This window comes from Sprattus sprattus (genome assembly GCF_963457725.1).
Source record: "Sprattus sprattus genome assembly, chromosome: 1".
Classification (NCBI taxonomy): domain Eukaryota; kingdom Metazoa; phylum Chordata; class Actinopteri; order Clupeiformes; family Clupeidae; genus Sprattus; species Sprattus sprattus.
This window is the reverse complement of record NC_137920.1, coordinates 20,308,318-20,323,152: the sequence shown is the minus strand read 5'-3', so window position 1 is coordinate 20,323,152 and position 14,835 is coordinate 20,308,318. Positions and strand designations below refer to the sequence as shown.

The following is a 14,835-nucleotide window of genomic DNA, read 5'->3' as shown; positions in this document are numbered from 1 at the left end:
GTCCATAAAATGTAGGTTTTGAAGGAAATGTTTGGTTTTGATCGTTGTGTGTTACGTTTTTGAGAAGGTAGTGTCATTCTGCAACCATCATATAGTGTTTTGGTAATTTCAGCTTCTGTTAAAGGGCTGTGTGTGAGCTGTTTTGAAAAAGTAAACCGTGAGTGGAAAAATTCTCCAAAGCAAGCGAGAAAAACTGTAAGTCCATAAAATGTCTAAAAGACTCTATTGCATGTAGAAGTCTGACTAAGACCTCAGGAAAAAATATCACTGAATAAGGACAATACATAGATCAATAAACATTTTATTAATCCCCCCGGGTTCATTACAAAGAGAATCTATAACTGCTGAAAATAGTCACCTTCTTCCCCCCTCTCCTCCATGTCTTTTGCCAAATTATTTTAAAGGGAAAGAAACAAAAAGGTCAAAAGACACAATACAGTATTTACATATGAACACATTCAAATGACCACGAAAGGAATCGGAACGTCCAACATTCAATTACTGTCTGGGTACAGTTTCAAATAGGACTCCACCATTCGGTCCGGGTCGTGCTGTGCGTCCATGTTGGCATAGATGAGGGCCAGCCTTTGGCACCTGTGACGGATGGGAGTATCACGGAGGTACGCATGGAGCCGGTTACGAGCAGTCCCGCAGTTGCCTCGGTCACTAGCGCTGCCGGAGTCGCTGTCGCCGGTAGCAACCTCCTTCTCTGCCTCTTCCGCCGGTGCCGTCGTCGTCTCCTCCTCCGGCTGCTGCTGCTCCTCCTCCAGGGCGAGAATCGGAAAGTTCCAGAGCGCCTTGAGGAGTGCGTCAAGGTTTGGGAAGAACTTGACGTCGGGGAGCTGGAGCGTCTCCGCGATGCTGGCCGGCAGCGGGACGCCTTTGCTCCTGTGCTTCCACTTTACCCGCCAGCACTGGAGCTCCGTCGCCAAGGTGTCCGGGCTGGGCAGGTCGTTGCGGTACACCTCGGCGACGGCGTTCTCTTCCGCGACGTCTGCTGCGAACTTGAGCTGGCCCATGACGGCAGGGACGAGCGAGAGGCAGCGCAGCACCTTCAGGTGGGTCTCGGTGAACAGGTCGTTGAGCTCCGAGATCACGTAGCTGACCACGGGCACCGTCAGGTGGTCTTTGTAGTAGCTCTCGGGTTGCGGCTCGACCCCACTGGACGCGGCGCCGCACTTGCGGAGGTGGCGCAGGGGCACCCTCACGGGGATGCCCAGGGACTGAGCGACCAGCACGGCCTCCTCGAACCAGAACTCGTGGTAGACGTCGATGTTGTCGGCCACCTCGATGAGTGAGTGCAGCACCGCCGTGACGCTGCTCGTGGCCAGGTGCACGTCGATGGCACCGCCCTGCAGGTTCCTGCCGAAGGCTCGCGTGAACGAGAGCACGTTCTTCAGAACCACCAGTGCCGCCAGGAACTCAAAGTCGTTGAGCATCTCCGAGAGTGCCAGGCAGTCCCGCACGACCCTCTCGCTCCACCGCGGGTCGTGGCCGTTGTCGCAGACTGCCTCCAAGCAGAGCTTCAGGGACTCCAGGAGGTCGGAGGTCAGCTGGAATGCGTCGTGGCGACGGCCCCACCTGCCCCGGCACGCCTCGAGGAGGGTCCTGGCCTTGTCTTCGTCGTCGCGTAAACTTGTCGCCACAGTGCGCTCCAGCTCGAGGCGTAGCGCCGGGGAGCTGCGGAGGAGTGCGTCGATGCGGCCCAGCGTTGCTATGACAACCTGCGTCCCGGGCGTGCTGGCGCTTTCTGCCAGCAGGGTGTTGAGGCCGCAGCCCGACCACAGTGTGCGAACAACTGTCGGGTGTTGCTCGGAGATCCTCTCGGCCGCAGTGCGCATCTTGAGCGCGTGATGGGTGCCCCCTGCGCCACTGCAGTCGTAGGCGAACCCGCGGCACTTGGCCATGTCCAGACCGCATGTGCCAGTCACGAACCCCACCAGCCTGTCTGCCAGCGGATCCCCATTGCCCTCCATCGACACGAAGCCCAGGAGCTCCTCTCGGGGCCGTCCGACCGAGCCGTCCAGAAACCGGGCAAAGATCGGCAGAAGGACATTACAGCCACTCTCCCTGCTGGTCATGTCGGACGACATTTCCGCGGGTTCACCTGCAATCAGGGAGAACAGCTGCACATCGCGGAGGATGTCCTGTCTGATGCAGGATCCCACCACCTCCAGCATGTTGCACAGCGTCTCGGGCGGGCACGTCTCCGAGTTTGTTGCAGCACCTTCAAACCGCTGACGGAGCGCCTCGTCGCCAGCGCTGATTCGGAACTCCACCAGAGCCTGGAAGTTGCTCAGAGGGGTGAAGGTCAACCTAGGTTTGTTTCCGTCTCCGTTCGCATCAGATTTCTTTTGGTTGCCGTCGACGACATCATCCTTTTCTTTGCCCTTCTCAAATGTGGATGACAGAGGGGCAGTTGCTGTGTGTCCGATCAGCGGAATTCCTTGCTTGCCGAGCAGAAGCAGGATCTCGAACAAGGAACGCAGGTATTCCCGAAGTTCCTGCTCTGCCGGGGTAAGTTGAGGAGCGCTGTCCTGTTCCATTTCTTCTTCATCCTCGTCCTCTCTGTTTGCTTCTGCCTCCTCCTCCACTGTTGATTGAAAACAAACAAACAAGAGAACAAACACAAACAGAGTGTTAGTGTGACCTTGATTGGGACTTGCGCACTAACGCACGCACTGACGCACACACGAACGCACACACAGATTTTTAGTTGGTGAAGATGGTTACTTACATCTGCGTTCTTTAATATCTCTTACTTCTTCTTCTGTCTGTGGAGAGGAAAAACAAACAAACAAAAAGTAAATAAAAAACATTCCTGGAAACTTAAATTCTTAAAACCACAAAATAAACAAAATCTCACCAGAACTTTGACACGCTTGCGATTTTTGTGCAGTTTCTTGTTCTGGCCAGTGAAGTCAAATATGGTGGGAACGGCATTATCCTTCAGAACCGTCCGGAATGGACCCTAAAACATTAAAGAACACAAGCACATCTCGCTTCATCAACTGTGTGTATACCTTCATGAACACAAGCTTGTCTCACTCAACCTTCATGTGCAACATGTTATAAATGGAACAACAAAAAGGGGACCCACTTCATATCAAATGACTGATTAACCATTCAAAATACATGTTAAATTATTCAACATACATGTTATATTGTTCAACACGCATGGCAATAAATTAACACAAATAGTAAAAGAGTAACTACAGACGTTATAAAAGTACTTGAGTCTGATAACACAAATAGTAAAAGAGTAACTACAGACTTTATAAAAAATTCTTCAGTCCGTCATAAAAAATAAAGGCAAACATATGAGGTATTGAAAAAAAATGCAAAGATTTGAGTCTCAGTAATGACTTTTGATGCATTGAGTTCTAACTGTGGGGCCTGTATTTTTAACAAGGTAAATCTAAAGTTGTTACTAAAAATATCCTACTGCTCAACTAAGAAGTAATGCAATAACTGTACTGTAATCAATTGACAAGTAAGTAATAATGCACAGGGGTGTACTGACTTCCGTATGCATACATGCATGTATGTACAACATGTACACTAAAGTGATATTGCACAGGGGTGTACCACTTCTGCATGCATACAGTATAAGGGTGTGTGTGGTGTCTGTGTGTGTGTGTGTGTGTGTGTGTGTGTGTGTGTGTGTGTGTGTGTATGTATGTAGTATGTATAAGTGATACTGCACAGGGGTGTACCACTTCCATATGTATACTGTTGTATAATCTGGTCCTCGTCCAGATCAGTTCTGTTCGGTTTTAGTGGGAACTGGTACAAAGTCTAGTGTGCCTATCACACATTTAACCAACAACACGATCACTTAAATGTGACACAAATTGAGCTTAGGGTTGGAATTGCAGCCTGTGCCTTTAACCATTATGCAAACTACGGATTTTTACCATCAGCATCACTCGCCCTTTTTTTTATTTAATTTTATTTAATTACATAGCACCAATAGCCAGTGATTGTCAGAGCAAGTTGAACTGTACAGAGCCCAAGGTCTGACACGCTCCAGAACAAGCACTTGGGTGGAATTATTTTTTTTTAACCTTAAATTCTTATAATTTATGTTATTATAATGACTTGTCTGCCAGAATATCCACTGGCATCTATCTCCACTTACCGTTTTAGAGATCATGGTGGGGTCAAAATGAGCAGCACACAGTCTGTAGTGCTTATTCAGCTGGTCCGGTGTTTTGGCCAGCAGGTCAGCACGACGACAGTTCTCCACCCATTCGTGACATCTAGACATAACGTGAAAAAGAGAGAGTCGACTATGGTTATTAAATGTGGGCTTCTCGATTCTGCCTCAAGGCCATTGAAATGTTAGCTAACTAAGAAGTCCACAATTCTTATCAAAAACACTTTGTTTTGGTTCTCACAGCTTCCTGTTTACTGTGTGCACTACAAACATTTCGGTGACCGTACAGAAAAAGGGAACAACAAAGTGGCTCGGACCGAGCCATATACAATTCCAGCCAAACAACATGCTTATTCGGAAACAGGTAGATAATGGGTGCAATTACATTGACTGTTGAGGTCAAACATCTACAAAATTTCGCCAGATCACGGACTGCGTATTCAACACCTGTTTGCTTAAAAAAACACCAGCGAAAATGTATGACAATGAACTTCACTTCCCATAGTTCTCATGCTTAAATACGCAACACATCACGTCATCTTCAGTAGGCTACCAGTACATTTAATTATCCGCGCCATTACTATAGCCTCACTTGCTTAATATTTTGTCACGTGCTCAGACTCAATCAATGATACACATCTATCCCAACATGACATAGCTTAGACTAGCGTGGTCTTACACGAAAGCAGCACGAAAGAAGAGACAGCCTGTTCAGTTCGACAGTATGGTTCACCATGGACCTGTGTGTGCGGCTACTAGACGTTACCTTGCAACTCAATCTCGTCGGAATGGGAATTGTTTGCAGGACAATCACAGTACATCGTTAGCCCTAGCAATCACCACTATGTTTGCCCATCAAAACTACATGGGTATAGCTGAACATCTTAACCAATAGCTGTTTTCTAGCAGTGCTAACTAGCTAACATTTGAATGGCAGCTTGCTAATGTTGGCTAACTTTACGCGCTTTACGGTTGGACAGCTAAGTTAGCAAATGCAAGAGTTACCAAGGCAATTGGACTAGCTAATATGTTTGCATGTTTACACGCTGTAGGTAATGTCAAATAGCTAGACTGATATTTTGCTGTAGTTTTACTACAATATGCAGTTAAACGTCGTTACTTACCTCTTCACATCTCTTGGAAATCGGAAGAAAGCCAAGTCTGTTTGCGTACTTTTCTTGGTGCAATTCGGCGCCACGCAGAAATTTGGCATTGTTGTCTGTGTGTCCCCGACAGTTACACTTTAGGAGAGCCTGTCCGAAGACCGAAATAGACAAATGTCTATTAAATAAGTATTTTAAATAAAATATACCCATTCACATCCGCACTACACTGCTTTGTGTGGCCTGGAGGAATCAACGCGTGGAGTTCGTCCGCGTCCCACAATGCATTGCTCAAGGGACTGTTAGGGGCGATGTCATGTGATCTGGATATTTCAAATAAACAGGCGCGCTTTCTGCAGGAATCCCCCCCCCCCCAGACAGAGCAAATCGTGTAACGGTCTTCGAGATGCACCAATTTCATTGAAATAATGTGCAAGGGAGAAAAAATAAGGCTATTCTGAAAATAAATCGCCCGTTGTATACATCGACCTATTACCTCCAAAGTACACATCGTTGAAGTCCAGATTCTTGTAGGCTAATTCTATGACTAGATCCCAAATTGTTGTCTTTTGGCATTTGAAGCAGGCATATTGTCCATGTAAAGAAAAGGTTTAAATGTTTTTGAAAAAGAGTAGGAGATAGTGTAGGTATGTGCATTCACTTGTGATGATATATTGCCTATAGATGGCGGTACTTCATAAACGTTGGCTTGCAAAATAGCAATAAAGAAGAATATTCAAGATCGTGTCGATTTGAAAAAGTTAATTTTACCGGCAGGGTATAGTCCAAGCCCAAAAGTAAATTGAAGTAAGATATCTATATGAAAACAAAAACCATGGAATGGCACCTCGATGCAATGTTGGCATTTATTTCATATAATACTTTAAACTTTAAAGGGTTGGTAGCTCAGCTTTAAAGTAAAGAGAAAATGTAATGGTCAACTCCTCCAAATCTGCAGCACACAATAAATGCTAACATTCCATTTGGCAATACATTACAAAAGGAATGGCCCTATTTCTCAATAGTTTCATTTTAAATTATATATTAGTTCAGACTTATGTCTGGCACTCTAGTTGCAAATAATAACTTAATTGTTCCGGTGGTTTGATGTCTGACCACATTCATTTTTGTTTCTCCGGATTATATTAAAACAGGTAAATAAAATATCATGCTTTTTTTTCCAGAATTTTTTATTTTAACAAAAGGCAACAAGTACCCAAACAAAGGGCCTTAGATAGTGTTGTGACCAAAGATTGAACAAGTACCACAGACACACAAAAAAGGGTGAGAACACATTTAGAAATGACAGAACACACAAATAAATAGTTGGAAATCACATGAACAGCACATACACAGTGAGGAGAACATGGGAGGGTGATCAAAAGTGTTGATGGGTGTCTGTGCATTTATGTACAATGCGTATTTGTGTGTAAGTGTTGCCCTTAAAAGGCATCAACCCATATGTTAATTTTAAAGTCAGATGTTTTCATTCTTTGTTGCCTCAGACAGCTGTGAAACAATGTTTTTTTTTTGTTTGGTTATAATAAGCATACAACTTAACATATACTTTTCTTAATGTTAAAATATTTTTTTTTATCTAACATCTTAATTTGTTTCTTGCTTTAAAAGTTCAGTTTCAAAATATCAGCAAAATTACAGTAAAACAAGCAATACAAAAGACATCAAATGCTTTAGTTAATCAGACCCTTATCTTGCATCCTCGTCAACTCAGTTAGTAGGCTTACAAACACTGTCCAGTGACAGTTATTTAAAAAGTACCAGATAAGAAACCGGTACAACAGCTAAGCTTTAACAACACCGGCTCCCATGTAACCATTATCTTTAACACATTTGCCATAACCACACATTTCTCGAGGTCCTTCAAAGGAATCTGAGGACATTGCCTTTACACACAGATATAAGACGATCCCAAAACCCCCAATCTTAGCTTTTTTTAGACACTTTTTTGACCTCAAGCAGCACAACTACAACAGGAGACACTGTTTAGGCACAATGCCATCTTATCCAAGCGGAGCATCTTAAAATAGAACTGTAATGTATACTGTTAGTAAGCATAGATCAGTTAAACGATTTTTAACATGGTTGATATATATAAAAGCAACGCTTATTGTTTATCTTCTGATACAAAGTGCCCTTAATCATACATTCCAGGTCAATTCACTATCACACCTCCTGTTTGCGTGACCGTACTCATAACTGTGAACTCAATCACAACCCTCTCTGGTCTCAATACATGCGATCATTATAAAACAAAATGTCCGACAGGTTCAGCCAATCAAGAGCAGGGAGTTATAATTTGATGACCTAACTGCTTATGATTGGTTGAACGAACTGCGTTGGCTAGTGTAATAGCCAATTTGAAGAGCATTTCCTCACAGTTGGGTCAGGTCTCCGTGCTCGTCGAGCAGCGCTGGGTTTCTCCTGTAGATGTAGGCGTTGGATTCGTGATCGCCGCCCTCGAGGCTCGCCAGCTCTGCGAGCGAGGTCACGCAGGGGTCGTGCTCGGTCACGGCGGAGGGCAGGCGTGAGGAGTGGCCCTCGATGCGACGGGAGCGGCGCACGGGCGTCAGGAACTTCAGGTCGCCGATGCTGCTGCTCTGCCGTTGCCTGTGGCGACGGGATGAGCCGCAGCTGGAGGGGGTAGCCGTCGTCGCTGATTCGCTGACGTCGATTCTCTTCTTCACGCTGTGTATTAAATGGGGGGGATTCATTGTCGTTTCCAGTCAGGGGAAAAGAGGGAAGAGAGGAAAGGAGAAAAACAGGTAATGAAATCTCCTCTTCTTCACTCTTTCGAGGCAGGAGAGAAGAGGGGGGGGGAGATGCATATATTTGAAATGTTTTGACTTCTCAGTTCTCATTCTAGAGTTACTTAATTCATTACCATTTGTGCTCTTCTGCCATACATACATGTAAAAGATAAAGATGATATCATTTCCTACTGAAATTGTCAACAGTCCCCCATCAGAAATTTTCAGCGGTTGAAAGCCATTGCACGCCCTTTTTGGGATCTGTGCCAGGTTGGGAAGCATCTTCTAACGCTTGACCCTGCACCCCTGCACACCTAAAGAAACGAGTAAAACATTATCTCCTCTAGCTCACCTCTGAAGGAAGGGGGTCGTCCTCACGCTGTACTTCACCATCGATGCCCCTTTGCATTCTGGGGTTGTGGGGCCACAGTTGTCCTCCTCTTCGTCGTCATCATCATCTTCTACCTTCACCTCCATCTTCACTTTACGATTGTCGACGTCGGCAGCCTCGGCCTGGTTCTCTTTATCTGTGTCGCTGTCGCTGTCTGACTCTGAACCCTTGATCGAATCCGCTTCCATTTCCGACTCGGACTCTTCGTCTGAACTGTCATTGGTTGGCTTCTCACTGTCCCTCTTGTTGTCTGCAAACTCCTCTTTAATCTCATCATCGTCGTCGTCGTCGTCGTCCTCCTCCTCCTCCTCGCTAACCTGCACCTCCTCCTCCACCATGCCCTCCAGCTCTGCCTTCGAGTCCTTTTCATCAGCATGTGGCTCTGAAAACACCAACCAAAAAAAATCAAACACTAGCATACATAACCACTTTACCAACATAATATAATTACATTTCATCATCATCATTATTATTATTATTATTATTTGAAAATTGTGTAAACTAAACTGAACACATCATTCTGCGTGTCCAAAGTTAAGCTCAAAGGGGAGGACAGGAGGCGGCGGCTTCCAATACTGGCAATATGTACACAAAACACAGTAAAGATGTCTCTTCCGGTAAAGAACTGAAGAATATACCTTGGCTTTGGCACGTCGAGGGCGGCTCCAGGGCCTCAAGAGCCCCACACAGATTCACCACCAGCTGTAGCAGCAGAGAGCAGAGGACAAACAGAGGAGTCACCACTAGGGCTGGGAATCACCATCTCAAGACTCGCACCTGTTACACCTCATGTCACCACTAGGGCTGGGAATCACCATCTTAAGACTTGCACCTGTTACAACTCATGTTACAACATGATCAGGCTGTACACTCTAAAATTTGAAATACTAAACTTGAACCAAATTTGGCTTCGTTATGGTATTACAACAAATGCAATTCATTCACGAACAAATGCAATTTATTCATCACGTCACAACACCACTTCATTCAGGAACAACTGCAATTCATCACACGACATGACGTCTCTCTGCACCTTAGACTGTGCACACCCTCTACATCATCTTTAACCAAATTTGACTTCATGAATTCATGCACCTCACACGACACGACATCTCTCTCCACTCACGTTCTCCATGCAGACGTCCAGGTCTACTTCGGGCAGATCCAGGTCCGAGTTGTCCACCATGTCTAGTGTGGTGTTCATGACCTGCACTGGGCTGGAGGTGACCGGCTCCTCAACCTCCACTTCCTCCCCCGGGGCGTCGAGCTCAGCGACGGGTTTGGCTTCCGCGACCAGGCTGGGTTCAGCAGCAGGTTTCGGAACCAGACTGGGCTCTGCAGCGGGCCGCGACTCAGGCTCATGGTTCTGCTGTGGATCCGCTTTGGGCTTGATGAAGGCTCTGGTTCTTTGGGTAGGCAGAGTGCTGTGGGTGGGGGGCCTCTTCAGGGTCTTGCCCTTCAGCGCTAGCCAGTCGGCCAACTTTGCTCTGGGGAGACATAATCGTTGCAAAGGAGATGAAATTATTGAATTACTGATGAACATGTATGACTGTACGGTCAGTCCCTTTGCAGGGTTTCCGCTACGTTCATTTCAGCGTGGCGGGCCGCCGCACCTTCGTCATTCCCCGCCACGCATCGGAAAAAATCGGAGCCCTGTTTTTTGGTGTGTTATTTGCCACATCAAAGGATTCGTCTGCCTTTCCCGCACTTGATCAGCGTTCCACGGCATCCACGGCTTACCACAGCCGGTTTACATACTCCCCCCGCCCCCTCTCTCGTTTCTGACACACTGGCCCTCAAACTAGAAACCGAACAACTGGATCAGAGGTACGTGACGTTGATTTAATTTTATTTTACATGTGAGAACAAGTTGTTGAACATTGTGCAGGGGTTACATCGTAGGCCTAATATGTTGTAGACGTAGACGGCTGGTTTCTCACATTGCGTCTATTTCGGGAGGCTAAATGTAAATAAGCTTCAGTAACGGTCAATTCTAAACGCACAGCTGTGTGTGGTCCCTCAATGAGCCCTGCACTTGTAGCGGATGACAACAGAGCAAAGTTTGTTAAAGTTAGCAAGTCCGAGGCCTGCGTGGTTTTAAAATAGGCGGACACCTTCGCAGAGCTCATAGATCTATTAGTTAGGCTAAGGACAAGCCGACCAACTTAGCGATTTCGTTCGTAATAAATACAAGAACAGTTAAACAAGTAGCCTAATAGCTAGTAATTCCCGCCGGAGTTTTCGAATCCAAAATGTCAACGCGTCCTCTTCAAAGATAATAATTCTAATGCATTTAGATCGTCGAGGACCCATACTTTGTACACCTTTAAGGACCTGAAATAATGACATTGTCCCGTATTTAGAAACAAAAGTACAGTTCTGTATTGAGCTGAAACTGGGCCCACAATTCGGTTAAAATGCAGGAAATTGCGTCTAAGAAATACAAAATTTTCTGGGGGGGGGGGCCCCAGACCCCCCGCTGAGGTGCCACCGCACCTTACAGGAAATCCTGGGGGAAACCCTGCTTTGGATTAAAGTGTTTGTGAAGTCAATACGTGCAGCATATGTAAGAGCACAGCTTCGCAAAAGAAATTTCCACTACAAACTCTAAACTTACAAAAACACTGTTTCTGTAATTACATGTACAGTGACAGTGGAGACCTGCTGTCTTGGGTGTTGTGTTTTATGATGGCTATAATTCAAATAACCCAACTTTGCATTAAATGCAACTCAGAATCATAATGCTTTCAATAGCCAAGTATATTCACACATACAGGAAATTAACCTGGTGTGGTTGGTGCATAGGACATAACACATAACATAACAAAAAAGCATAAACAAGAACAAAGGACAAATGTTTTTTTAAGATAATAATAAATAATAACTAATTTGGGCACATGAAGGGGAAGTAACAGTAAATTGGAGTTTGTAAACCCAGTTTCAGGGTGATGCAGGGGGCTTGTTTGTGAGCCCCACTGCCGTGGGGAAAAAACTGTTCAGGTGGCAAGAGGTTTTGGTCTTAATAGCCCGGATCCTTCTGCCGGATGGGAGACTCAGTAAGTAAGACTTTATAGCACATTTAGTACAAGAGTTGCAGTTCAAAGTGCTTTACATAAAATCAAGCAGCAAGAGCAATACATGGAGTAAAAACTAGGTAATATTAACAGCTAAGTAAAAAACAAACACGTGTCTGTACACTAGTTGTTAAGCTCACCTTCTCTCCTCTGCCGTTTCCATGCCAACCCTCGTGTGACTGAGTGTGCTTGTAGGAGGTTTACGGGTGGGGCGCTGGCTCGTGGCGACAGGTGGCCTGGTGGTGTTCTGACTCGGCCTGACTGTCTGCCTGACAGTACCTGGGGCAGGTCTCGCCGAGCTAGCGGGAGCTTTCGGTCCAGCCACGGTCCTGGGAATCGGTGGGACCGAACGAGTGATGGGCGGCCTCTTGGTAGCCTGGAACTGTCGCACTGTGGATACGGTTTGCGTCTGGCCACGGGTAGTTTTATTCGCGGGGCGACTCAACGGAACGTCGGTAACTGACTTGGGTCTGCGCGGTTGTGTTTGGAAGCTGGAAGGTGCGGTTTTACCGGCTAAGGCTGTGACGGACTTCGACTTGAATCTTGATAACGTCGCTGGTACGGAGTCAAATGTTTTGGGTAAAGCTGGCTTTGTGAACACCCTTTTTTCTGTCGTTGAAGCTGTGGCGTCGCCAGGTTTTCTGAAACAGTCCACCTTGGATTGGACAACCCTGCCCTTATAGATGCCTGGGTGACACTGTGGGGGTGCTGAGGATGCGGGCTTTGGACCTTGTGTAAGCAGCTTTTTATAATCGATGGACTGTTGGGAGTGGAAGGTCCGGGTCAACGTTGGAACCTTTTTGGTATCGGGTTTGGCAACAGCTGGCTTCGTGGCTCTCTGTTCGGCCTTCTTTGTAGGTGCCGCCCTCTTATCAGTTGTCCCGTCTTTCTGGTCGTTCTTGGACTGCAAAGGGGCAGTTAGCCCGGGAACTGCTTTTTTGATAAACGACGTGACGACCTTCTGTTGCACAAGTTTGGGACGGGCGTTCTCCTTGTTGTTCTGTTCAGACAGACACGTTTGAGGGTTAGAACAGGACAAGCTTACGATAACTTTACTAGACGCATTCCACAAACAATAAGCCTCCGGCTAAAATTTGAAATGATACTTATTGGACGATAATTTACCTTTTTGTGAATCTCCATGATGGTAGTGTCCAAATCCAACGATGTTAACTTTGTAGTTAAGTTACCTTGTTGTAGAAACAAGAAAAGACATATGCAAAAGAGTCAACGTTACGGACTTTCGCCATATAGCTAGCCAGATAGCTAAGTTAACGTGCAAGATAAGCAGTATGATACTTCTAACATAAAGTTATCGGTAATTAAAACAAAAATAAGCTGAAAGTGACATATGATACGTTTTGTTTGGTGAGGAACATGGCTCTTGCTTGCATGGTTAGCGTTACAATAACCCATGCCTTAAGTAAGTCAACGTAAGTTATAATACAGATGTCAGCACAGACTACGTGCTAAAACCCCACCTAGCTAGTCAGCACCAACTCAGAACATTGGCTTACTATCCTTTTAGTGATACATAGCAAGTCAATAACTTTGCTAAATCGCTGAAACCTTGCTTACTCACATTAGTCAGCATCACACTTTAAGACATATTTTCGATGAATCACTGATTATGCGTTAGCTTATGTTAACTCTTTAGTCTTGGCCATGAAGAATACCAAAGGTAACTTTAGCTTTACAACTGTTACGATATAATTTGATTTAACGGTAGATGAAACAACATGCCAAAGTGAGTTTTATTTTCATTATCTCGTGTTAAGACGTGCAGTAGTATTAGAGTTTGAAAATAATACTTACTTGTTCAGCAGCGAGTGACTCAACAAGCAACAACTCGTTCAATGCGGCAGACAAGTAACTGCAAACCTCGTTTCAAACGCTTTCAAATGGAGATTTGAATTGGCGCTGAAGCATCAGTTCCGCCCGATGCTCAAACCAGCCAATCAGGTGCAGACAGGGGTGCTCATGGGATGTAGGGGTGTTGCTTTTCGCCACCAACAATAACAAAGTCACTGTCAGTTTCAAACCATAATAACATTCAGCGCATTCCAAAAGTCAGACGTGCACGGTGAAAAAAAAAGGCATTCAAATATTTGAAACGGGAGCGAGTGACACTGGCGGACTCGGGTTGAGATAGTTTATGTTTGAAAAAAGCGTTGTTAAAGTTGTTAGCTAAAGAGTTAAAGTGTTCTCACGGAGAGAAGCAGTGTTGTGTAGGCTTTATAACTGCGGTAATGTTGATGTTAGTCAGACAGAAGACAGGTTCTGCGTGCCATGTGCTGTCTGCAGGCTTACTGCTTATATATCAAACTGCGTTGAAATAGAGCATTTAGCTTCCAGATTGTAATAAAAAAAGTGACAACCAGGGTCAGGACGACCCCAGCCCCACACAGGCCTGGCCTAAAGCCTGAAAGAAAAGTTTTGTCAATTTGTTTTACCAGTTTTTCTGTTACTGTAATAAGTATTAAACATCCATTATTCGTGTGTTGCTAAATTCTCAGTTTTCTCACACGATAAACAACATTACTCAGGAAATAAATACATCTTGTTATATACAGGCCTTTAGGTGTCATGTCTCTCTCTATCTCTCTCTCTGTCTCACTCTCTCTCTCTCCCTCACACACACACACCCACACGCGCGTGCACTGAATCTCGGCTGTCTTCTGTGGTTAAAGTATTACCCAATTTCTGTTCCCATTTGTCATGTATCATGTTGTTGTCTTTCCTTGAACAGACTGTCACAACCCTCAGTAAGGCTGTCACAACCCCCCAACCCCCCACCCCAACACCACACCTTGGTGCTTATATCTCAAACTGCGTTGAAATAGAGCATTTAGCATCCAGATTGTAAAAAAAAATTGACAACCAGGGTCAGGACGACCCCAGCCCCACACAGGCCTGGCCTAAAGCCTGAATGTTTTCAACTTCTAGCAAGGCTTCTGCTTTAGAATTGATTATGTTAGGTGAAGATTATCTGTATGTGAAATACACGTTTAAAAGGTTTAAAGTTCCCTGTGTGCGTTCAACATTAGACATGTGGTACTTTTAATCTGGATCGCCCCGTAAAATAATGTTCATCTGATTCAGGGATGAAGATAATTTCACCATACACGATAGGCCTACATCATAGCTTTTTTGCGTTCTGGTGGGACGCCAGGTGTGCAGTAGCCCTTTTTTTTTTTTTTTTTTAGAAAACAGTTTTGCCCCTGAACTTCAGGCCTCTGTAATCCGCTACTAAATGATGAATCGTTTTGACAAATCGCATCCAAATTGAGTCATCAGATGGGGACCTACCGCCGCCTACTGGCCACATTTATGCTGAGCA

The 14,835-nt window shown here is 45.3% G+C and overlaps 2 protein-coding genes across 2 annotated transcripts; both read right to left on the bottom strand.

Moving 5' to 3' along the window:
* Window positions 1-349: 349 nt before the first annotated feature.
* On the bottom strand, window positions 350-5,491 carry LOC308374522 (52 kDa repressor of the inhibitor of the protein kinase-like). Its single transcript, XM_080850303.1, has 5 exons — window positions 5,284-5,491; window positions 4,142-4,262; window positions 2,867-2,971; window positions 2,738-2,774; window positions 350-2,593 (listed from the first exon to the last, which is right to left on the bottom strand). The coding sequence occupies exons 1-5, from the start codon at window positions 5,370-5,372 to the stop codon at window positions 495-497; spliced, it is 2,451 nt and encodes an 816-aa protein (XP_080706429.1). The 5' UTR covers window positions 5,373-5,491; the 3' UTR covers window positions 350-494.
* A 2,060-nt stretch (window positions 5,492-7,551) lies between these two features.
* LOC308362601 (uncharacterized protein) lies at window positions 7,552-13,350 on the bottom strand. The gene is made up of 7 exons (XM_080835333.1): window positions 13,311-13,350; window positions 12,621-12,685; window positions 11,636-12,495; window positions 9,548-9,908; window positions 9,060-9,123; window positions 8,383-8,803; window positions 7,552-7,968 (listed from the first exon to the last, which is right to left on the bottom strand). The coding sequence occupies exons 2-7, from the start codon at window positions 12,636-12,638 to the stop codon at window positions 7,656-7,658; spliced, it is 2,037 nt and encodes a 678-aa protein (XP_080691459.1). The 5' UTR covers window positions 12,639-12,685; window positions 13,311-13,350; the 3' UTR covers window positions 7,552-7,655.
* Window positions 13,351-14,835: the final 1,485 nt, after the last annotated feature.